At 47.4% G+C, this 25953-nt stretch overlaps 2 protein-coding genes across 2 annotated transcripts; both read left to right on the top strand.

Annotated features, from left to right (window-relative positions):
* The first annotated feature begins 16686 nt into the window (after positions 1–16686).
* Positions 16687–20939, top strand: LOC123143135 (chaperone protein dnaJ 10). The gene is made up of 10 exons (XM_044561971.1): positions 16687–16997; positions 17069–17218; positions 17322–17381; positions 17831–17913; positions 18440–18602; positions 18705–18834; positions 19074–19232; positions 19309–19481; positions 19612–19692; positions 20663–20939. The coding sequence occupies exons 2-10, from the start codon at positions 17132–17134 to the stop codon at positions 20744–20746; spliced, it is 1020 nt and encodes a 339-aa protein (XP_044417906.1). The 5' UTR covers positions 16687–16997; positions 17069–17131; the 3' UTR covers positions 20747–20939.
* A 1814-nt stretch (positions 20940–22753) lies between these two features.
* LOC123080725 (uncharacterized) lies at positions 22754–25202 on the top strand. The gene is made up of 3 exons (XM_044503664.1): positions 22754–22794; positions 23790–24497; positions 24610–25202. The coding sequence occupies exons 1-3, from the start codon at positions 22754–22756 to the stop codon at positions 24659–24661; spliced, it is 801 nt and encodes a 266-aa protein (XP_044359599.1). The 3' UTR covers positions 24662–25202.
* The last annotated feature ends 751 nt before the right edge of the window (positions 25203–25953 follow it).

Raw genomic sequence — 25953 nt, 5'->3', positions numbered from 1 at the left:
TCTTCGTGAGCTATGTTTGGAGATAGTTCTGAGACGCTATGTAGCAGCATTGGAGATTCGGTCTACTTTGATGGATAAGATCAGAGAAGCTCAGAAGACTGACAAGGAGATTGACGAGATAAAGGAGAAGATGAGCAAAGGAAAAGCTAAAGGTTTTTGTGAGGATGAGCACGATACCTTATGGTTTGAGGACCGCGTTTATGTGCCCAATAATCAGGAGATCGGGAAGTTGATTTTACAAGAGGCCCATGATTCGCCGTACTCGATTCACCCAGGAAATACCAAGATGTATCTGGATTTGAACTTTCTGGTGGACCGGAATGAAGAAGGATATTGTGGAGTATGTAACAGTTTGTGATGTATATCAGAGAGTTAAGGCAGAGCATCAGAAGCCAGCAGGATTGCTACAGCCATTATTGATACCCGAATGGAAGTGGGATAAGCTAGGCATGGATTTTATCACGGGATTGCCCAGGACTCATTCAGGCTATGACTCGATATGGGTTGTAGTCGATCGTTTGACGAAGGTAGCTCATTTCATTCCAGTGAAGACCACTTACACCAGTGCTAAGTTGGCAAAGATATACATGACCAGGATCGTATGTCTGCATGGAGTTCCGAGGAGCATTGTATCAGATAGAGGAACCTAGTTCACCTGAAAGTTCTGCAATCAGTTGCACGAAACCTTGGGTACCAGGCTAGAGTTCAGTACAGCCTTTCATCCGCAGACAGATGGACATACCGAGAGAGTCAATCAGATTCTCGAGGACATGCTGAGAGCTTGTGCGCTAGATTATGGATCTAGTTGGGACGATAATTTGCCATATGCAGAGTTCTCTTACAACAACAATTATCAATCCAGTTTGAAGATGGCCCCTTGCAAAGCTCTGTATGGAAGGAGGTGCAGGACACCGTTGTTGTGGGATGAAGTAGGAGACCGCCAGTTGTTTGGACTAGATTTGATAAAAGGGTCTGAACAGAAGGTGAAGTTGATTCGCGATAGGCTCAAGGTAGCCTAGTCTAGGCAGAAGAGCTACGTAGATTCTAAACACAAGGAGACGGTTTATGAAGTCAGAGAAAGAGTTTATCTACGTGTATCTCCACTTCGAGGAGTTAAGGGGAAGTTAGCGCCACGTTTTGTTGGACCTTATAAAGTTTTGGAGCGTATGGGATAAGTTGCTTACAAATTGGAATTGCCCAAAGGATTGTCAGGAGTTCACGATGTGTTCCACGTTTCTCAGTTGAAGAAGTGCCACGGAGAGCTGGCTGATATTCCTCTGAGAGATACCGTGCCACTGGAAGCGATTCAGTTGGATAGTGATTTGACCTATGAGGAGAAACCAGTCAAGATTCTCGAGTATGCCAGCTGAGTCACCCGCAGCAAGGTTATCAAGTTTTGCAAAGTTCAGTGGAGCCACCATACCGAGGATGAAGCCACCTGGGAGCGAGAGGAAGATCTACTGAAGGACCACCCTCGCCTATTTTCTAGCCAACCCGAATCTCGAGGGCGAGATTCATCTTAAGGGGGGTAGGTTTGTAACATCCCAAATTTTCGATTTGGAATGTTATACATTAGATCATCTTTGCATATCATATTTTATTGCATTTTTGCTTGATCCTAGAAATTCTATGCAACTCAAGGACCCACAGAGAGAGTTAGGGATTTCGTTATTTTCATATTTGAGTTTTCTCAAATTTTGAAAATAGGATCATTTGATTTTTATTATTTTATCTTCAATTTTATCTATTATAAAAATATGAGAGAGGGAATAAAATGACTTTCCCAAAATAAAGAAATATTGAGGATTTGATAATAAAATCAAATTAGGTTTTAGTTTGGAGTTTATTGCTATTTTATTTGAATTTAGGAAAATGCGCGTTTTTCAAAATTGTACTTAGGCCCCAAATAAATGTTCTTCTTGTCCGGCTTGATTTTAGAAGTCGGGAAAATTTATTTCGGGATTTTTAGAGTCCGTTTAGTATTTCTTTTATTTGTTTTTCTGCGTGTAATGATTTAAAAAAACGAACCGACCTAGCCGAGTCGTGCCCGACTAGAACTTCGCTCGGCCAGGCCTTTAAAGCCCGAGGCCCGAGCCGCCCCAGCCGGACCCCGCCGCCGCCACCGCCGCCATTGCCGATCCGGGCCGCCCTTCCGCCGGAGACGCCGCCGGCGACATCCGCCGCCCCGCCTGACCCCGCCGACCGCCGCCCCGCCCCTCGCCAGAGTAGCCGCCGCCACCGCCGGACCCCGCCGCCGACCGCCTTCGCCACCGGACCCCGCCGGAGTAACCTGCCACCACTGTCACGCATCCCGAGGTAGCCGCCGGTTTTTCTTGTAAAACCGTTCGGTTTTCCTTTTTTTATTTAGATCCGGTTCGATTTATCTTATTTGCGATTTAGTCTATTTAGCGGACGTTCATCCGTACGTTCGTTTTAACAAACAATTTTCACCGTTTAGCCGCAGATAGCGAACGTTCGTTCGTTAGCCTGTTCGTCCGTTTTTCTTTTTATCGGATTTTCCGCGATTATTTCTGATCGCGATTTCTGATCCGATTTTCGTTTTAGAATAACTTTTCGCTCGTTTATTGGAATCAGGCGATTCAAGCGCCTAGAGTTTCATCTCGAAACCCTCTTTCCGTTTAACCTACTCAAACAATTTTTTGCTACTGTAAAATTTGACTTAGGTCCAGATTAGTAAACGAAGCTTGTTTCTTTCGCCGGTTGAGTTTCGTTGCTTCGTTTGATTTGATTCTTTTTGCAAACCGGAGTTCTTAAGTTGGACTTTCTGGTTAGATCTCTTATTTGAGTTTTACTTGTGCATTAGATGAATGCTTATTATATGCTTGTTTGTTTGCAATAGAGTATCCGGAGTACGCCGCTTGCTACTTCGAGTCTCTAGGTTTCACGGCTCATCAGCAAGGCAAGTAACACTTTGATCATACCTCTTCACTACCCAGTTTTATTGCATTAAATCAATCCTCAAACAATTGCATGATTAGGATCTGATTAACATGTGGGTTTTGGGAAGTAGCATGGATTGGGTGAGTGTATCCATGACAGATGTGAGATTGTTAAATTAATGGTTTACTTAAGGTGGCAACTTAAATTCATATATGGGTGGATTGAGGCACCTGGGGAACCTAGTGTTGCCTATAATTTTTGGAAATCCCGGGGTACCGTGTGATTCTCCTATGGACCGCCACCCAGGCTCAAAGGGATCATGAGATTATTCTTGCTAGAAACTTCGGTGTGCATCCGCAAGCTACTATGGGCTCTAGCATAGTTGATTAAGTTGCGTGAGCTCTTGAAGAGGTAGACTAGCAGATGTAGGGGATGTAGGTTGGTACTGTCTACCCGGAGTATAGAGTTAATGCTTCTGAAAGACTGTGTCTCGGTCATCCGTTTCTCAAACATCATGTAGTGCGAGAAATCAAGCGGAGGAGATCGAGTCTTGCGGGGAAAGTGCGCAAACCTCTGCAGAGTGTATAAACTAATCATGGTTAGCCGTGTCCCCGTTTATGGACGTTTTGAGTATCTAGTACTTGGATTATCATGTGAATCTCATCATGTTACTTTGATTAATTTTGTTGGGTTTAATGATGATGCTTAATTGGGATTGAGTTGGAGTACCCTTCTGAATGTTTAACAACCACCATGATAGCTAAATAAAATTTATTCTTTTGCAGTAGGGAAAAATTAGCTTTATGCAAAAACTGTAACCATAGAGCTTTCCACAGCCATATATGCATGTAGTGTAGCATATTTCTGTTTATTACTCTCTATGTGTTACATGCCAACATATTTCATGTGATGACCTGTTTTTGGGCTGCAATGTTCATGTTGCAGACTTTTCAGACGACGAGTAAGGTGCCTTAGGTCGTGGTCTTATACTTAGTGATGCCGTTGGAGTTGATGGACTCGCTTATCTTCCAAGCCTTCCACTGTTATCGTTATTAGATGGCCTTAAGCCATACTTATTGTAATAAGTTCTCTTTTGAGATATTCGATGTAATAAGTGTGTGATTGCTACTTTGTTATAAATCCTTCAAGTACTGTGCGTGTCAGCATTACCGATCCAGGGATGACACTGATGCACAGAGATCAGACTGTTTGAGGTCTGGTCGCTACAGTCACCTTTCTTCAGGTGAAGACATCTGAGCGGATGACCAACAAATCATTCGATGCGATGTTGGCTGCTTTCCGCAAATCTTTCCCAGATGCGTCTGAGCTGCCACACACCTACAGTAAAATGAAGAATTTCCTTCATGCAGTTGGAATTGGATATGATATGATCCATGTTTGTAAGAAGAATTGTGTTCTGTTCTGGAAGGATTATGCCAACTTAAGTGAATTCCCGAAATGCAAATCATCAAGATGGAAAGATGGTGATGATGTGAAGAGGATTCCTCATAATGTTCTTAGACATTTTCCAATTATACCAAGATTGCAGAGGTTGTTTCATGATGCTGAAACAAGAGAGGATGTACTGTGGCATTCTAGGAACCAGGAGTACAGAGATCAGAATGTAATGAGCCATCCATCTCATGGTAGTGAGTGGAAAAGCTTCAATCATAAACACAAAAAGTTTGCTGCTGACCCGAGAAACATTAGACTTGGCTTAGCTTCAGATGGATTTAACCCATTTGGCCACCAGAGCGCCACATATAGCATGTGTCCAGTGCTTGTTATCCCTTACAACATGCCTCCAAATGTCTGCACCAAAGAATCAAACTACATGATGGCCTTGCTCATCCCAGGTCCAAAAAGTCCTGGAAAGGATTTTGATTTGTTCATGGAGCCTCTTGTGGAGGAACTTCAGCAGCTATGGAGGGGTGTTCTCACTCGAGACCTATATAGCAGCCCACCAACTGATTTCTTTCTACGTGTTGTTATAATTTGGTGCATCCATGATTATTCGGCTTTGGGCACTATGTCAGGGCGAGCGACACATGGTTATAATGCATGTGTTCGCTGTGACAGGAATCCACTGTCATACGCAATACTTAGCAAGATTTGTTACATTGGACACCGTTGTTTCCTTGCCAAGGACAAGCCGCGTCCTAGAAAATACCGAAGACATGTGTTCAATGCAAAGCATGAAAACCATGATGCGCCAAAGGCTCACTGCCGATGAGTTGCAAGTGGAATTAGAGAAGGTCAGGCATATTACACCAGGAAACCATCCTGGTAATGGTAGCAGGAAAAGGAAGCATGGCAGGGCAGAAGAGAGATTATTGTTTACCCGTAGGTCCACTTTGTGGGACTTGGAGTATTGGAAACATTTGGATCTGCAGCATAATCTTGATGTGATGCACATTGAGAAAAATATATGTGACAACATTATCGGCACACTTCTTAATATTGAAGGCAAGACGAAAGATACCTTAAAATCCAGGATTGATTTGACACACCTGGGTATCAAACGGGATTTGCAGGTGCAAGATGAAGGTAAACCACGGGATATGGCACCAGCTGTGTACGTCTTGGACAAGGTAAAAAGAAAAGAATTCTGCGAGGTCCTGTCACGTGTGAGATTCCCACATAGATTTGCTTCCAACCCTGAAAGGAGAGTCAGTGCAGATGGAAACAAGGTACAAGGGTTGAAAACTCATGACTGCCACGTCCTACTTCAAAGGGTTTTACCTGTTATCCTTAGAGGATTGGGCCGCCCTGACTTATACAGAGCAGTTGCAGAGTTGGGACAATTCTTCAGGGAACTCTGTAGTAGAAATATCAGGATAGATGCTTTGGAGCGTCTTAGAGACAAGATACCAACTATCCTATGCGACCTTGAGAAGATATATCCTCCAGCCTTCTTTGATGTGATGGTGCATTTGGCTGTTCATCTACCTGATGAGGCACTACTTAGAGGTCCAGTACAGTATGGCTGGATGTACCCTATTGAAAGGCGGCTAGGCACTTTCAAGGGCTATGTTAGGAACAGAGCTAGACCCGAGGGTTCCATTGCAGAGGCCTACATTGCTACAGAAGCGTTGACATTCTGCTCAAAATACATTGAAACAGCTGATCAGCTTAGCAAAGAGGTGGGTGAAGACAATCCCGGGCTCAATGTTTTCGATTATTCTGTTCGAGTTACAGGGAAGAGTCGACAAGAGGACAAACCTAAAGATTTGGACAAAATGGTTTGGTATGTGTTGAATAACTGTCCTGAGATACTACCTTATATCAAGTAAGTGCAGTACTGCAGCTTATACATCGTAATCTACTAAACTTGCAGCACATTCTTATATATTTAGATGTTTGACGCGATCACTATGTTGTGCAGCATCTACAAAAAGGAGTTACTGCCGCAAAATCCAAGAAACATTGACAAACTGGTTATGGCAGGATTTGCGAAATGGTTCAAGAGCCATGTAAGCTTTTGAATTGCACTGTCAGTTTTTTTAATATATTGAGTACATAAGATGATCAGCTTGTCTATTTTCTAACCATAGGTTAAGAAGATGCGGGAGGATGGGCAGGCAGTTGATGATGCCCTTTACTCACTAGCAATGGGTCCTGATACTCGGGTAAGACATTATGAATCTTGCGTTGTTGGAGATGTGCGCTACAACACCCTTGCACGAGACGAAGGCAGGAAGACACAAAACAGTGCCATCATGAGCACGGATACATATGACAAAGAGACAACTGAAATGTATGCTAACATAATAGACATTGTTCAGTTGCAGTATATCTCTAGTTTCGAGGATCATCGGTGTGTGGTTCTGTTGTGCTGTCATTGGTATAACCTATTTTCCAGGATTGCAAAACCCAGAGCTGATGATTATTTCAAATCCATCAATGTCAAGGTGGCGTACTAGACCAACAAGCCTTTTATTTTGGCAAATCAAGCAACATAGTTATTTTTCTTGGAAGACACATTTGCACGTAGCGATGACTGGAGAGTATTGCAAAGGTTTGAGCAGAGGAATTTGTTTAATGAAGTTTCACAACAAGATGATGCTTACACTGCTCCTAATGTACAAGATAACACAGATGTTCCTAATATCTTTGAGAACCATCACGTCAATGACGTCGGCGAAAAGATTGCTTGTCGTGCTGTGGACATACAAAAGTTAATCAAGAAGAAGCCAACGTCCGAGGACGTTGAGGACGAAGCAGAAGATGACATTGTGGGGAATTACGATTCAGACTGATACACATGGTGAAGATGTTGACGCTGCTGCTGTAGATGATGATTTCATTGCTTTTGTCGTATTTGCCTGTCAGAAGACGTTTTTTATCTACTATGTGATATTGTATTTGCTATGACAACTGAAACCTAATGAACATGTTGTTTAGTATTTTGCTATGAGAACATCACTTGTTATGTATGCTGGTTTGTGTTTGGTGATTGTATGACGACTAAAACATGATGACATTGTTGTTTAGTTGTACTCATATTTGGCTGTGAAACTTGAATTTGATGACATAGTTTGCTGTTGGACTGCAATTTGCTCGACGTCTTTGAATGAGAACAAAGCTGACGCGACAGGGCCTCTGCTATTTATTTATTTATGAGCAAAAGGGGATACCCCTGATTTCTGTTAATAGAAATCATTAGATGTTCACAACACTACGCCCAGCCTGCTACACAGGTTTCATTCATTACTAGTTTCAGCAAAGTGCTCATGTCATAGCCACTGAATACATCACGAGTGCTACATACACTGCAAATAAAGAGACAATCATCCTACAGAGCACATCGATTTTGCCCATTATCTTCACAAGCTCTTTCATCTCCTCATTGTTGTCAAGGCCGTTCAGCAGCTGTTGCTTGGCCATGATCAGAGGAACTGCATCTTTAACCTTCTGCTCTGCATCTTCCTCTTCTGCCGTTCCTTCAGTTACTTGTCCAACACCCCAACCTGCTGGTATTGGGATTCCTCGGCTAACCAAATAATCAGTGTAGTTGCATTCCCCCACATCAGCAACTTCCCAGAAATACAAATCACACGAATCTTCCCTTTTCTGCACGAATCAAATTGGAAGATCATCAACCAAACTATTAAAAAAATCAGCAACTGAAAGCAGCAGAACAACACTTAAACATATTATTACCCCATGATTCGGGCATTTGTAGAAGACTCGGCCAGGGTTGAGGATTGTGGTTGAGACGCGACGGATGACTCTGCGTGATTTGCAGCAGTGGCACCATACCAATAGCAGCGAGTTGTGATGAGCAATCAGCTGCGGTGCGCGTGCCGGCGGGGGTGTGATGAGACCCACAGGTGATGGTATGGGTGGCGACTTGGCGCATATTTGGTTGTTGCCTGCTGAAGAGCAGGTGGACGAGTAGCCAGCGGACATGGTTGCTGCGGCCAGAGCTTCTGATGCTAGGCAGAGTAAGTAGAGAAGAGAAGAAGTGAACGTTGGATATGTCAGTTTCATTACTTGCAGAGTAGCATAGCACCATATATAGTCATAGTCTAGGTTTGAGTTCAAACCAGCTATAGGAGCACATCTCTCTTTTTTCTAGAACTCGGTAACATCTCTTTACTGGTACACTAGCATGTTCTGTACGCCTTCCCAAGTCTTTGATCTTCTTCCCCTTTTTTGCGAGGAACGAAGGAGGACAAAATTGAGAGTTCCTGGGACTCGAACCCAAGACCTCTCGGTTGAAAACCAAGGGTGCTAGTCACTTATGTGGCGAACGTTCCATGGGAGGAGGACGGCAGACGAACGCATTTTCCTCGCAGTTTTAGTTGCGACACAAGATCAAACAGTCGCAGTTTTGGGAATGTTATCAGGCCAACGAGCCCAGTTTTTCTTTTCTTCTTATAAATAAAAAAGTATGCTACTTGGTGTCGGCTTAGTCAACAAACGATTGTGCCAACCTTGACCGTTGGATTGACATTCAACGTCTGTCGTGTTTCTTCAGTCTCTTCTTCCTCAAGCCGCCAAAGCCAAACCAGCATCGGCGGGACCGCCTGCTCCCGCCTCCCATGGCTGGCTGTGCTGCCGCGCACGCATCGTGGCCACATCGCATGCTAAAACTTTGTGCATCTTCCCCGGCTCCTGTTCGTTCCCGTCCGAGGCCTCACCATCGTCCTCCGCCTTGGTTCGCTCGCCGTGGAGCCGCCCTCCGGTGTTGTCAACATGGTCAACAACCGAGAGGAATAAGGAGATGACTGTACATGGTGAGGATGACAGTAGGGACCCAGGTCACCCAGCAGCGCGCACAGTAATTTTGTTTTTTTGAGACGGAGAAGGGTATCAACTGGGTTGTGCGGGACCCGTGGCCCATCTAGCCCAGGCTTTTATTTCATATGTTTAGCACATGACCTGCCCAGTTTGTTTTTTTCCTTTCTGAAAATGGCTAGCCAGCTATTTTGTTTTTTGCAGAATAACCAACGTAGGCCTACTTGCTTTTCTACGCCATGCTGGGCCGGAAATCTTTCAAGACGAGGAGGGATGCACTTTGCCCAGAAAATGGGCTATAAGTAATAAGAAATGGGCTATAAGTAATAATAAATGGGTTGTAAAATGAAAAAATACAGCAAACAGGCAATTAGTTCCAAAATATTGTTTTCTTTTGGATTTTGATATTTTAAATTTCATTGTTTTTGTGCGGGTAAAATTTCATTGAATTTGAATTAAGGTATATTTAGATTTAAAATTAATTTGAATCTGGCTAGAAATTTCGGGTTGTATGCTGTTTGGGACAGATTTGGTGGCTGACTTGTGGGTCTACTAGGTTGACGTGTACTTTGGCTTTGTCAACTTAGTTAACAAACGATTCTAGCAGCAGTGACCGTTGGATGTTAATCCAACGGCCGTGCTGCTTCTTCAATATCTGATCTTCTTGCTCCAGCTGCCCAAACCAGCGCCGGTGGGATTGCCTGCTCCCACCTCCTGTGGCCAGCTATGCTGCCGCATAGTCCGCACCGCCCCATCCTACCTCATTGCTGGCCAGGCCATTCCTCTACTCACCCACACATCCTGTTATTTTCTGGCGATGGCAGCCGGACCAGTAAACCCTCGTACTCCCCACCGCATGCGCAACCATTGCCGAGTCTTCCCCGGCTCCGTGTCATTCCCTTCCCAGGCCTCGCCGTCGTCCACCGCCATGGTGCTCTCGGCGCGGCCTGGTCAACATGGTCAATGAACGGCATCCATCGAATGTGGACTGTATGTGGAGAGGCTGACAGCTGGGTCCACGGCCGCACATAAGGAAATGCCTCCTTATTACGCGCAAAATAATGATTCCTCCACCTGACAACTGGGACCCACCGGAAGGGCCTCTGTATTTCGCGAAAAAATGTTCCCCCCGCTGACAGGTCGGACCCACCAGCTATTTCTTTGCACGCAAGGAAGTGCCTCCTTATTACACAAAAAACGAATACCCCCTGCTAGCTGGGACCCACCATAGTGGGAGGATGACTTGTGGGCCAACTAAGTTGACGGGGACGGAGGGCTTTGTCAACTTAGTCAATATGAACGATTCTAGCTCCAGTGACCGTACAATGTCCATCCAACGGCCGTAGTGCTTCTTCAACCTCTGGTCTTCTTGCTCTAGCCGCCCAAACCAGCGTCGGTCGTGCTGCGTGCTCCTGCCTCCCATGGCCGGCTGTGATGCCGCGGAGGCCTCACAACCCCCTACTACTCCCACTGCTGGCCAGACCATCCCTCTACTCACCCACAACCCCTGTTATTCTGCGGCGACGGTAGCCTCACACCGCAGCCGAACCAGTGAACCCTCGTACTCCTCTCCGCGCAGGCTTCCACAGCCGCGTCGTCCCCTTCCTAGGCCTCGCCTTCGTCCACCGCCGTGGTGCTCTCGGCACGGCGTGGTCAACATGGTCAAGGAACAACTTCCATCGGACGTGGACTATACGTGGAGAGGCTGACAGCTGGGTCCATGGCCGCAGCAAGGAAGTGCCTCCTTATTACGCGGAAAATAATGATTCCTCCACCTGACAGCTGGGACCCACCGGATGGGCCACTGTATTTCGCGAAAAAACGTTCCCCCTGACTGCTGGGACCCACCAGCTACATCTTCGCACGCAAGGAAGTGCGTCCAAAAAAAAAACGATTCGCCCCCCTGACTGCTGGGATCCACCAGCTACATCTTCGCACAAAAGGAATTGCCTGACAATCGGGACCCACCTGGTCAAAGCATACGTAGCATTGTCATTCTGGTCGCGAACGTGTACGTACATACTGGTTGATGTAGAGAGGCGCACGTGTCGTAGTAGAGGCGCGCACGTAGCATGTACACGTACATACAACGGCCAGGGTGCAAGAAAGTAAATACGGCCATGTACGTACATACGGGCGGGGTCTCGAACGCCTACTCACGCATATGTACGGCCAGGGCTCGTGTACATGGCTGGGTCGGAACGGAGAAACTGCGTCGTCGTCGTGTTCATGGGGAGGCAACAAAATGCGTCGTGTTCATGGGGAGGCAACAAAATGCGTCATGTTCATCGGGAGGCAACGGAACGCGTGGGAGCCAACCGGCTTGGACGGAACAGGCGATGGAAACGAGGCATGGCGTACCATAGAACGGAGGAAACGGCCTTGTGTTCGACCAGCCACGTTCGAAACGGTATCCTGTTCATCGGGAAGGGTATAGCGTACCGCAAAACGGAGGAAACGGACTTGTGTTGGACCTCCTACGGTCGAAACGGAATCCTGTTGATCGGGAGGGGTGTGGCGTACCGCAAAACGGACTTGTGTTGGAGCGCTACGGTCGAAATGGGGGTCCTGTTCATCGGGAGGGGTGTGGTGTACCGCAAAACGGGACTCCACGGGATACTGTTCATCTCCACCGTCGACCTCATCCAGCCTCCACAGGCTACTGTTCATCCACCGTCGACCTCCTCCAGCTTCCACCTGCGACTGTTCATCCATGGGCTGCTGTTCATCCAGCCTCCACCGCGCGCTACTCCACCGGCTACTATTCAACCACCCCTCTCCACGGGGTCCTATTCAACCACCCCTCCATGGGCTACTGTTCACCCACCCCTCCACCATCTATTGTTCATCCAGCCCTCCACGGGGTCGTCCTGTTCATCCAGCCCTCCACGGGGTCTTGTTCATCCAGCCCCAACCGGTTCGATCGATCAGGGTCCTGTTCATCCAGAGGCAACGCCATGGGGTCCTGTTCATCCACCCCCATCGTTCACTGTTCATCCAAACCCCCCCTGCAACGCTCACTGTTCATCCAGAGGCAGCATCGATCGGCTTCAGTTAGCAGCAGTAGCGAAGGAATCACTCGACCGCTCGGGTTCAGTAACGCGTAGCCTGCAGTGCAATCGATCGGGTTCAGTCAGACGACGCCTCGCTCGGGTTCAGTTAGAGCCCAACGCCTCGCACACATGCGCGTACGTGTACGAGAGAAACGCGCATCGCTCGGCCCCTGACCACCCACCGAACCGGGAACTCCCGGAAATTTTCCTCGCCCTCGCTTCTACCACGGTTTTTTCCGTCATGGACGGCCCAAAGAATGTTATGCAGCTGCGTCTCCGGCCCGCCCAGGACGAAAAGCCCATTTTCTGTCATGATTTTTTGTCATAGAATTAGGAGCCCACCACATCTATGATGATACCGGGTTTTGTCACAATTATCGTCATAGAAGTGTCATAAGTATGACAGATTTTTTTTCATTCGGCCCAAAATGTCACAGATGTGTCTTTTTTTGTAGCGGGAGATATGTCCCGGCTGGGACTTGGTGTTTCATTAGTGACCTGGCAGATTACAAGCCGGCGGGCAGTTAAGCATTGTAAGCCGGAGGACAGTTAAGCATTGTAAGCCGGCAGACAGTTAAGCATTGTAAGCTGGCGTACAGTTAAGCATTGTAAGCCGGCGGACAGTTAAGCATTGTAAGTCGGCGGACAGTTAAGCATGGTAAGCCGGCAGGCAGTTAAGCCAGACAGTTAAGCCAGATGGTAAGCCAGATTGTAAGCCGGCTACGTTAAGTAGCCCAAGATGTTAAGAAGCCCATGGTGAGAAGCCCATGGTAAGACGTCAAAATAGGTTAAGTCCTAATCCGAGTTTGACTCTACATGTAACCCGCCCCTTCAACTTATATAAGGAGGGGCGGGGCACCCCAAGAGGAGGGGGCAGGAAAATAATCGTTAAGGCTAGACACAACTAGAGGAGAGCCGGTTATGCGGCGTCTCTCTCATGAGCATAATGAGACCTAGCCACAAACATCATGTAGGGCTATCACCGGATGATGTTTCCCGGGGCCCGAAGATGTCTAAATCCTTGTCTTGTGTGTTGATCCGCCTCGCGTCTCTTGTCCCGATCAACCCCTCTCAAGCTACCACATAGATGCGTTGGCTTCATGACTAAGTCCTCACACTAGGACATCTGCCGTGACGTTTCCACGACACCTTTCCTCACCGGAGATGGCACCGGCTCCTCCTCTTCCTCCTCTACCTCCTCCTCACCATAGTCGAGCTCGTCGTCCATGTCGTCATTGAGGTCCATTGTATCTTCTTGGGCTTTGAACCTAGGGGAAACGACGGTGGCGGCCGAGCTGGTCGTGATGATGTCGTCCATGTCGGCCTCCATAGCGTCGGGGTTGCCGAGATGCAATGATGAGGCTTGTGAGAAGAGCAGCGCGCCATGGCGCAGAGGCGGCGTCGGGGAGGATGCGTACGCCGGCGACGAGTAGGTGTACGGGGGGTACTGGACATCGGCGAACATGGGTGAGGGCGTGCGCTGGGCGGGGTGGCCATGTGGAAAGGTGATGTTGGGGTTGAACCCGCCGCATGCGTCGCCGTCGGCGCAGCCAGGCGAGGGCGCGCACCCCCAGGGGTGTGGCGCTGGCGAGAAGCTGGCCGGCGACCCGACGCTCTGCTGGCTCCAGGGAGCATGCGAGCCGTGGCCTCCGGGCGGATTCATCATCCCCGCGCGAGACGCCTCTACTTGTTCCGCCCCGCAATCTGCCTGCTCCGCCACGGCCACAGCCGCCCTGTCCCGGGCCCTCTTGGCGTTGAGCCTGTTCCGCCGGTCGGTGGTGACAGCCTCCCGGTGTTGGACCTCTGCCTTCCAGTCGGTGTTTGACATGCCCGGGGGTTTGGACGGTGGCGCCCTCTGCTTCCTCTACTTCGACTGGGTGGCGTCAGCATCGGTAGCGGCGCAAGGGGCCATGTACTTCTTCGGTGGCATGGCGGACGGATGGAGGGGAGAGGGAGGAGAATGGCGGGAGAAGAGGGCAAAAGGGGGGATGGATGGAAACGGAGGAGAAAAGCGAGGGGATCGGCGGGAAAAGGGCCTTCTCTCGCCGACAGAGCGGACCCACGCGCCTTTTCGCTTGGTTGGCGCCCCCAGGCGACCCCGGGGGGCTTGGGTTCGGCTCGGGTTCGCCGGCTATTATTTTAGCCCAAACCGGCGATAAACTAGATCCTGTGGGCGCGACTGGGCCGATTTTTGGGCGTCGGCGCTAAAAATGGCCTGGGGGGCCTATTGGGGGCGCGCTGAAGATGCTCTTAGGTGTTGCCACCACTTCTCACTAGCGGTGACCTTACCACACACGATCTTAACAGTTTCACTCCTAGCTACGAAACAAATTATAGTTCATCCTACCTACTATCAAATGACAGTACACATTATTAAGAGCCAAATAGGGGGAAACTTCATCATCCCTCCTCTTCCTCTTCCTCTTACCTCTTCTACTGCTGGTGCTGTTGTTCCTCTTTGTCTTCCTCTTCTATTGCTGCTCTTTCTCTTCTTCTTTTTCAGATCCTTGTCTGACCTCTATTATCCCACATTGCTTATGCCCACTCCAGCCTTTTGTTCTTTCAGGCGTCGTTGTCAAATGCCTCAACACCATGGTCACCGAGGTTAAGATCATCAGGCGTCACCTCTTCCTCCTGGGGCACAAGTTCATCAATTCCCCATTGTAGGATCCAGTTATGCAAAATGCAACATGCAAGAACAAGTTTGACCTGGGTAGCATCACGGTGGAATGGCTTCCGATCCATGATCTTAAACCTATTATTCAGAGCTCCAAATGCCCTCTCAACTGTTACTCTAAGGCCAGAGTGTCTGAGATTGAACAGTTCTTGAGCAGTCCTAGGATAGTTCCTGCCAGAGAACTCGTTCAGATGGTACCTGGTTTCCCTGAAGGGTGGAAGAACACCTGGCCGACATGCATAACCAACATCTCCTAGGTAGAACTTGCCATCAGGGATGTTGATGCCATTAGGACGACTGATGCTGTCACTGATAATATTAGCATCATGTGCTGACCCTTCCTAACCAGCCGGGACATAGGTGAACTTCAAATCAAACTCAATAGCAGCAAGCACTTTCTGGCTTGTGTAGTGCTTCCTCCCCTGTATGCTATAGACTGTGACCGAGACATTCTGGCAGTGACATGAGTACCATCTATTACCCCAATGCAATCCTGGAATTGTAAATGAAGATTGTGTTGGTGCTCACCTTGAACTACCCAAGTATATCAAGCAATGAAGTACATACTACATTACTCACCTTGAAGTATGGATACCATCTTGAGCTTGTACGAATCTTGGTAGGAGTCCGGCCAGTTGGTGACTTGATCATCTCTCCTCTGAGCTCCTCAACAGCATACAACACTTGCTTCAAGTATCTCAAGATGGTCATTGACCTTCTGAACGTGTTGTGGATAACCCTGAACCTCTGGTTATGACCAACAATATGAAGAAACATGGAGCCTTGCTCTTCCACACTGGTGTGGATACTATCTTCTAGCAGCCGCCGGTCCTGAAGGTTTGAACAAGTCTGACAAATGGTGTTCTTTTCATTCTAAGCATCCACATAGCCTCTGTATCGTTGCAGTTGTATATGTAGTTAATATTGGCGATCCTCTCCTGCTCCCGCATAAGCATTGGATCTAATGACAGGTCTCTCGGCACGACGAACAACTCTTTTGTGCATGAACATGACCCATGCCTGAATCACAACTATCAGTGCTCTTGCCTGAAGTACCAGCCGCATCCTTGCATCCATAACCTAGTCCGCATCGAGGGTGCGATGAGCAATGGGCAAATCGATCCTACACCTAGCCTAACGGCCTAACAATGTACCTAACATAGGGGAGAGGCGGCGTTACTTACCGGCATCGGAGACGAGGACGACAGGGGAGGGGGGGGCATGGGTGAGTCAAGGATGACCACACGGTGGGCAGATAGAGTAGAGCAGCTCCTGCTGCCGGATCTGCTGCCGCCACCGCTTGCATAGATTCGAGTCGTCGCCGCCGGGGGTGGTGAGGCTAGGAGGAAGTGTTTGTCCTAGAGATAGCGCGCTAGCTTGCGCGGTCCTCAGCCTGGCGGAGGACTGGTTTAATCTTCATGCACATGCGAGCCAGCCCATTGCGTTTGCAACCAAACACACATTTCATGGCCTAACTAGGCCTGGTTGCGATTTTGTTTGCAACCAAACGCGTACGTGAGGATACACGTACGTGCCTAGAGAGAGACCGTGCTGGCCAAAACGACGCGACTATTTGCGACGACAGAAGAGACCGACAGGTCAGATTACAATCGTCACGTACAACGCGGTTAAGCAACCAGAGATTCTCAGCCCTGTTGCCAATGCCACCGATGCCATCTCGTTCGCGTCGTCGTCGTCGTCACCCCGCGTGAGATCTGCCGTACGCGCTCCTACAGCTCCACTATAAAATCCAAGATGCATGCATTGCTGTCGCAGAAGCGAACCTCGTGCCCACTGTCCATTGCCGAGCCCATCGGCGTCTCGCCGTCCGCCGCGGATAGTCACGGGCCCGCAGCCGGCCGAGGACGACACGCCAGCCTGCCTGCCTGCCAGCGCATCACACGTTGGCGTCTCGCTGCCGTGACGTGGCGTCCCTGACTGGTGGGCCAGCCCGCCCACGTTGACCCACCCAACGACTTCCTCCCACCACCACCCGACTCCTCCCAGCAGAGATATTCGCGGATCAGGCTGTCTTCCCGGCTGCAGAAACTTCCCCCAAATCCCCTCTCCTCCTCTTCCCCGGGAACCTTCCAGAAGCTTCTCGAACCGACCGGCAGGCTGTGGTGCGCATCTCTCTCACTCTCGGGTTCAGGTTCCTTTCCTCGGCTGCTAACCGCTCTCGATTTTGTCATAGCATTCGCTGTCCCCGTGGTGTCTGTAGCCGCGGGCGGGCGGGCGAGATCCGGTTGCGGCGGCCATGGTGAAGGAGACCGCCTACTACGAAACCCTGGGGGTCAGCGTCGACGCCTCCCCCTCCGACATCAAGAAGGCCTACTACGCCCAGGTGATTCGTGATTCCTTTGCAGTTTGCACCCCTCCTTGAGTCTCCAGCGTCTTATATCAATACTGTGCTGAATCTGAATCCGCGGGGTTTGTATGCGTTTCAGGCCAGGCTGGTGCACCCGGACAAGAATCCCGGCAACCCCGACGCTGCGAGGAAATTCCAGGTGCATTTTCGCCGCCTTCTCTTAACCCTGCGAGTTTATTGTGGTGTTTTAGATGCGTGGTCATCTAAATACAATGTTTTAGATGCATGTATGTATGTAGTTAACCCCATGGTTGAGGATATATTGGAGCTAGAATTTCAGTTAACCAAAGTTAGATTATAATTTTTTTTGCCTCCGAGGGAATGAAGTTAGTTTAGCCAAAGTTAGGAGGTATAGTTTGATCAATTACCAACTAACAGCTGTTAAGCGCGAGCATATTATGTTTCACTCCGAGCACACCTCGTTTCATAATTGTGGTGTTCCTTTCTGAGTAGTGCTTGTGTGCTCATCGATTTAAATGTTGAATCTATTAACTGTAAGTCTCTCTATGGCATCAAGTGCCTCTTAAATGATAATATCCACTTGGATAGATCACTAGGTTAAGTACTTAAAAAGCTTTCTCTTAACAGGATCTCGGAGAGGCCTACCAAGTCCTAAGCGATCCATCGAAAAAGGAGGCTTATGATAAGCATGGAAAGGAGGGTCTTTCCCCGTAAGTCATGAATTTCTTTGAGTTCTAGACTTTTAGTAAGTAACTGGTATTGTTCTTAAAAGGGTAAAACATAGCTGCCCCTAAAAGTCTAGAGCGGTGAGAGGAAGACTTGGGGGTACCTGCGGACGGTGAAAATGGGAGTTGATTTTTAGGATGGCCTCTCGAATTTATGGATTGTTTAGACTGAACTATCTGTCTGTGAGCATAGAACAGTGTTATCTAGTGGTTTGTTTATGGTGAGAGAACAAGAGGATTGCACCGTGAGAAAAAGGCTTGGGAGTAACTGAGGACGGTGAAAATGGGAGTTGATTTAAGATGGCCTTTCAAATTTATGGATAGATAGATAATATATAACGACTAAGTAGCTATATCAGTACAAGATGCCCGATTTAGAAAACAGAAACAACACAAGTAACTACTCTCTAGACTACTTACAGCTTTACGCGGAAATAACTTGCCAATTTACTTCATCGTGCTAATGTGCTGTGGATTCTCTTCTTACTCAGTTCATTAATGTGGCATTCAGGGATAACATGGTTGATCCTGCTGCTGTATTTGGGATGCTTTTTGGAAGTGACTATTTTGAAGATTATGTTGGTCAGCTTGCTCTGGCATCCATAGCTTCAGTGGAGGTTGATGAAGGTTTAAGCAGTCAAGATGCCAGAGCAAAGGTTCAAGAGAAGATAAAAGTATGTTATTCTTTTTGATTGAGTGTGCTGACATTATCATTCAGCTTAGGTTGTGCCACGCCGATGCAGAAATTAAGCCCAAATAACTCTCCTCTGACACAGGAGTTGCAAACTGAAAGAGAGAAAAAGCTTACTCAGAGCCTAAAGGATCGACTTCAGCCATATGTGGATGGTAGAAAGGATGATTTTGTGCACTGGGCGAATGCAGAAGCCAAGCGTTTATCAGAAGCAGGTATATCATGTGAATTTGCAATAGTGGGCCTTTTAATGCGGTCCATTTTGTTTCCTGTAGATGCTTCATTTACATATTTTCCCCTCAAGAAATCAGTTCCAGTTCTATTATCATAGAAAAAAAAATCCATAGTCAAGGGACATAAAACCCTTTATTGTACGAGGAATCTTTGGTAGTTGGTAGAACCATTTTTCAGTTAGCCTTCTCAAGTCGTTGACTTGCTTGCAACCATTTTTCAGCTTTTGGTGAGGCTATGCTTCACACTGTTGGATATATTTATGTACGGCAAGCGGCAAGAGAACTTGGAAAGAGTAAATTGTATATGGGTGTACCATTCATAGCTGAGTGGGTAAGAGACAAGGGTCACACCATTAAATCGCAAGTTCATGCTGCTTCAGGTAATTCTAAGCCATTGTTTAGTTATTTGTTGAATGTATTAGTATGTTGCTCTGATACAACTATTGCTCGTTACAGGTGCTATTGCTCTGATGCAGCTACAAGAAGGAATGAAAAAGGTGGAGGAGGGTGCCGATAAGGAAGAGCAGCTTATGAAGAGTTTTGAGGAGAAAAAAGAAGCCATGCTTAATTCTCTATGGAAAATTAATGTGGTCGATATCGAGTCAACTCTTTCCCGAGTATGCCAAGCAGTAAGTTTGGCTTTTTCCATATTTTTGTCACAATTATTTTGTCAAAGCTTATCTTTTTAAGCTTATCTTACGTAGAAAGAGATGTCTGGATTTCCCCCCCTCATGCTTTCTTGATCTCTTTGGTCTTCAGGTTCTTAAAGATAGCACTGTCTCAAAAGATGTTCTGAAGTTGCGAGGAAAAGCGTTGAAAAAGCTTGGAACGATATTCCAAGTAAGTGTATTTTAGTCTACATCGTGTTGAATAGTTAGTAAGGATATATAGAATGGTAATTGCCTTTGGCTAACGCCGCTCTCTATATAGAAGGTCTACAAACTTTCAGTTGTTCATATTTCATTAGCGAATTGGTCTACAAACTCTCAGTTGCTAGTATTTACTCCCTCTGTTCCATAATATAAGAGCGTTTTTTACACTACACTAGTGTCCAAAACGCTCTTATATTATGGGACGGGGGGAGCATCTTCAAATTACATCAATGTACCTATTTTTAGGCCAGTAGTGCATCATAGCAGACAAACCATGAATGGGTTCAATGTGTTGACCCTTGGTTACTTTTGTACATGTACTATAGTGGGTTCTATCAAGATTTACATTTGATTCGTGAATCATGACATTTGAAATTCAGAGTGGAAAGCATTGTCTAGTACATGGAAATGGATTTCATGGTTTTTTGCTTTTGTATCAACCCTCTCAAATATCAAGCAATGATTGGAAGTATGCTTTGTGGGATAGGCATGATTTGCTTTACTTACTATTGAAGTATATTTCTAGGTTTAGGGAATCATCAGTCACCAAGTTTTCGTAGACATGATTTTGACTGTTCCCAGTATCCAAATCAAACATGAAAAAAATAAATGACGAACCACCTTTCCTCTCACTAGACAACAATGATATGAATACCCATAAAAATTTAGAACACAATTCAGCGATTTAGTTCAAGTACCAATCTTCATAGAAGTATCACTTCCTATATTCTTCTTCTAGGCATGGATCCAATACTTTAAATAATACACCCTCTGTTCCTAAATAATACAGCACACCCTCTGTTCCTATATTCTTCTTCTAGGCATGAATCCAATATCATTTTAAACTGCCAAAACGTCTTATATTTGGCAAACAGAGGTAGTAGCAGATATAACATGACGAGCTACTTGGTATTCATAACTCTTGCTTGTAAAACCAGGGCGCGGAATCTCTCTACCATCGTGAGAACAGCCTACGTGTGGAGTCTCCGATGAAAGAGGATGGAACGACAGCGTCGCACTGAAGACTGATAACATTTTTAACAATTTGTGAATTATTCGGATCTCTGTGAATTATTGTCTGCTTGTAATATTGTGGCACAGCAGGTTTGCTCTGGACGCACCTGTATGTATGGTTTCGTTGGTCTTTCTGTAAAAAGAGTGAATGCTGAAACACGACGCATCTCTGTTAATGACCTGGCATTCTTTCTTGTTGTCTGTTGCTTAGCCAGTGTATCCTTTGTCACTGAAGAGTCTACCTTACCCAAACACATCCTCGCAACCGTTTTTTTTTCTTGGACGATCAGGACCTGCCCAGAGCAGTAGTACAAAGCACGGCTGGTTTTGTGGAATCTCTATCATCACGTCTCATGCTGAGGTATGTTGCCACCACAGGGCAGTGGCAGAGATGTACCAGCTGTGAGGTTCCGTGCTTACGGAACACCAAACATGAGTACACAAAGTTGTACGCGTGCAAGGGATTTTTCATATGAGGAAGGCAGTGGCCGAGGATAGGTGTAGCAAAACCAAAACCAGCCACTTGAGGAGCTACTAAACTTTTGGGTTTTATCCACCTGGTTGGTTGCTTCATCAATCATTTCAAACAGTTTAACTAGCTGAAGACTGAACGGTCACAAGAACTGCAATTTCTCAGTTTGTTCGTGCAGTTATTTAGTGTTTCTTTTTGAGACGAAACAGCGCTTTTAATTCAATCAAACAAGGTTTGTGGGATACAAAGGTTACTAGGAGGATTGGAGAGCCACAAATGACGTCCCACATCCAAGCTAGTAGCCATCTTAGCAATAGTATGAGCCTCAAAATTGTGCTCGCGCTGCTCGTGGCATATTTCACATGCCAAAAAAACGGATCTACGAGAGTTAATCTCCTTCACTATCATACAGTACTCACCACGCTGCTCTGTCTCCTTAAGCTCATGCATGACTCTCAGACAGTCGGTAGCGATATGGATCTTGCGAAGTGCCAAATCCTCACCTAGAGCTTGAGCTTCTGGACACGCAAACACTTTCAAAGTTTCAGGCTCCGTCAAACCTTCAAAGACAACCGCAGAAGCCCCCAGGTAATTTCCATGTTCATCCCTACACACAACTCCCACGGCTCCTTTGTTTGCATTTTTTGCCACTGCTGCATCAGCGTTAAGCTTTGCATGTCCCACGAGCGGTGGCTTCCATGCTTGAGGAGCTCGAATGATAGCTGGACAATTACTTCTACTTTGGCCCCTCTGACTTCCTCGCACCTCATCCAAATACCTACTAATAAAGAGATGTGTGGACAATGGGCTTTGGAATTCTTGCTTGTGGATCGCCTTGCATTGAGCCCACCATAGTGCCCATAATGTCACTAGAACCTCCACGAACTGATCCTCCTTCAACGTTTTGGTAAGGTTAAATGTCCATAATTTCGCATTCGGAGTTTCATCTCCCACCAAAGGGATGACCACATCATCCTCAAGGAGCGACCATACTGACTTGGCTATGTTGCAGTCCAGCAGCGCATGGCGCCACGAGTCCTCCGTGGCGCGGTGCAGTTATTTAGTTTAGTGGGCGCAGTTTGTGCATAACCTCATATAGGCTGTGCCCTTTCGGCCTATGGGCCGTGTGGCAACTGGCAATAGCACTGTTGAACGTTGGCCCATTTTGTCATACTGTCGTACAAGTATTGAAAAAAGGCTTTTGCCTCGCTTTGTATATAATGCAACGACCAACATACAAGCAAGAAGCAACCGCAAACAACAAGACACCATCACACAACACACACCCGAGGCAAAGATACAAAGGCAACACCACTCAGCCAACCAGCAAGCATACTACACAGACGGCGAAGACCTCCACCGTGAACTAGCCACCGCGGAGAGGTGAAGCCCGACACGGACATAGCATGGACTTCAAGGAGGTTCTTTCAAGAAGGGCACGACACTGAAGTGTTGCCATTGCCCGATCCAAAGGATCAAGTTTTCACCCCGAACAACACGAAAGGTAGGGAGCGACCGGGACAGAGCATTCAAGAAAGGTACGATGCCCGCGGACGCCACCGCTGCCGGCCAGGCCAAAACCGGGTAAGTTATGCACCCCGCGCTCCCTTACCTCCGCCAAACCAAGGTACTGCTAGCAGCCAGAGCACCTGCCACACCACCGCCACGCTACTCCAAACACCAGCCACCATGCGACCCCGCGTGGCCATGGTTCCCATCCCGCACCCGAGCCGCACACTCCGACAATGAATAACACGTCTCCCACCATCAGGGTTGCCGACTGCATTTATACAACCCCGAGATCATCCAAAGGCATCGACTTTGGCCCGACCTACAACTCCCAACTGACAGAGCCGACAGTGACCATTCTGCCCCGAACATCACCAGATCAGAGCCAACACGCACTCGACTGAGGAAAGAGGGAGGAGGAGGAGCGGATCACATCCACGACCGGTACCACCTGCGCCGGCGATGAGTGGCCCGACCACAGTCGAAGTCACCTGCCGACCTCCCCACCAGACATCTTCCGTGTCGCTCCACCACGGCAGCCGACTCAGATCCAGGCGCAGGCCAGTGATATAGGGTACTATCCATCGCCTTCTTTCCCGGCTCTATATCGCTTCTGTCAAGGAAAACAAAAAGCTCCAAACTTTCATATCTTGTATGGTTCGCTCGTGGTTGTCTTTGTTGTGTATTCTACTCAATAATTAATAAAAATTGCTGTATGTATCATGTTGACACAGAGGCCGGGGTTTTGACTTCTTTTAAAAAAAGAGGCCCCAAACCAAGGGGCACGCTTCATTCCTTTCTAATTGAACTTCCACAGAGAGCGAGAGAGCGAAAATCGTACATCTACTAATCTTTATCTTTATCTTTACCTCTTTATCTTTATCTTTTACCTACTAATAAACCACCGAGTGCTTCTGGTCGTCCGTCGTCGCACGTTTTGCAGAAAAGCCCCGCAGTTTCCGGGAAATCAACCCGCGGTCCCGATTTAAGTGTATCTGGAAAAACGTTTTGATTTTACAAATTGACCCTTAGATTTATTAGAATTCCACTCGCGCTCCTTTTTAACTGAGAAAACGCCCGGGCTCCAGGCGGGGCGAGGCGGGGCGAGGCGGAGGGCAGCCAAGCGCGGGGGAGAGTGGAGATGCCGCCGACGGCTGTCGGGAGGCTCGCTGGGACGTCGGCAAGGTGGCGGCCCCGGTGTGTGAAGCGGCGGGCAGAGCACACGCGAGGTCGGCCAGGAGGAGGAGCTGGGAGGAGAGCGAGCGGCGTCATGGCGATCTCGTCGGCGAGCGACAGGAGGACGACGACGAGCTGAGCCGGAGGAGGGCGAGGCGTCCACGTTACTTTAAGTGCAAAACAGAGAAAAACGCACACACCTGCACAAGCACGGGCTCTCCTCCTCGCGTACGGGTACGGCGCCGCCGCCGCCGCCGTCTTGCGCTGCCGCGCGGAGCGGAGGCCGTGATGGCGAGGCGGCCCTACCTCCGGCAGCGCTCCTCCCGGACCAGACCCAACCCCCGCACCACCAGCTTGACCTCCTATTTCCTTCCCAACGCCCGGCACAGCCCGCCCTCCTCTCCGACTTCTGTCATGGAGAACCCTCCTCTCCGACTTTCGGCCTCTCCCGGACCTCTGGCCGGTGCTGCAGGACGTACACAATACCTGCCCTCCATGCCATTGCAACTTGCAGGCGCGAAGTCCATCGCCTTGTCTATATCCAGCGGCCATCTACACGGCTGCACGCCAACTGTTCGGTCAATTGACCCAACAGACAGGAGGTAATTTTCTGCTTTTTTGTTCCTTCGGTGTTCCATCCAACAGTAATGTGAAAGTGTTCGTTCATATACTACTCATGTTCTGTACATTTTGATTCATTATATATTAGCGTAGAGAATGGAGAGAAAGAGGAGATGTTGTCTTCAGCACGATACTGAACTATTGAACCAACATGAAGATGAGTGTATCCTGCAAGAGGAGATCCTGGCCACCGTCCTGTGCCTCGGCGACCAGTATGACCACGTCCTCACATGCCTCCTCCTGGCTGATCCGTTGCCAGCAACTGTCATCTTCCCAAAATTTAAATGGACATTTGGATATTCTTAATTTTCTTTCTTCTGAAATGAACATAGCTGTGAGTTTTTTCTTGGGTGGAATCAAATTCTGATGGAATTTACAATATACTTTGTATTGGCTCTTACACATCTCGACGACCCACATCGAGCGCTAAATCCAGGAAAACAGTCCCGCCCCGCTGCCGCTCCCCATCGGTCAGCCTTTTTGTTTCTCATTCAGAGCTCAGGAGTTCAGTAATATGAATTTATTATGTGGCTAATTTTCCATATGATTTTATTGCTCTTGAAGGGGATTAGAAGCTGCCTCACTGGCTAGAATCACAAAGTATTAATTTTTCTTTTGGATATGGGCATATTGCTATCGGGATGTTAGAAAGAGAGAACATAATAACAGAGATGTACAGTTTTGAATTTGCGTTGTATTTTCTCACCACATGTTACGCAAATGATAGTGCACTTTTTTCACTAGATGTTCACATTATTTGGTAGCCAGTTCCAGGTTTCTTCTTTTTAATTAATGTTGCTACTTGCTACTATTTGTTTGCTCTTACTGTTTCCTTTCTTGAATAACCGATCAGTGTACTGCACTAATGTTGTAACTGAATCATTGTTTTCTGAGATGGGCAATAAAGTCAGATACTTTCACAAAGTGATGGATTGTTGGAATGTGCATTGTTGTTGTCACTTTTACAAGTTGAAGCCCCATTCAGAGGTGATTATTGGTTGCTATAGAAATTCTAGGAAAGCTAATTCTGGGAGTGAACCATGAATATTATCGGGGTCGGATTAAATGAATGTTGTGTGCTAACATGGTGCACCGCTGGAGATGTATTTAGTATTCGCTTCTTGAACCTGGCACTTGGAAAGTTAGTTGACACATATCTATGATAATATAAGAAGTAATAATTATCTCACAATAGGAAGAAGTAAGCCCTGTTGCCGGTGGACTACTGGATGTCGATATATCAATACGGTCTCCTACAACCGCTGTAGAGGAGCGAAAACTTGCAGCAGCATCTCCGACACCCTCCTGACCATGACCCCTTCGCAAGAAAGGTACTACTGCCTATTCCATACCCCCTTCACAAGAAAGGTACTGTTGCTCCCTATTTTTTTTTACTGCTGCTCCCTTTTGATTCAAATCCATGGACTAATAAGTTCA

This window comes from Triticum aestivum, chromosome 1B, assembly GCF_018294505.1.
Source record: "Triticum aestivum cultivar Chinese Spring chromosome 1B, IWGSC CS RefSeq v2.1, whole genome shotgun sequence".
In the NCBI taxonomy this organism is placed as follows: Eukaryota; Viridiplantae; Streptophyta; class Magnoliopsida; order Poales; family Poaceae; genus Triticum; species Triticum aestivum.
Note: the sequence above shows the minus strand (reverse complement) of the source record. Positions and strands in the feature narration are given on the sequence as shown.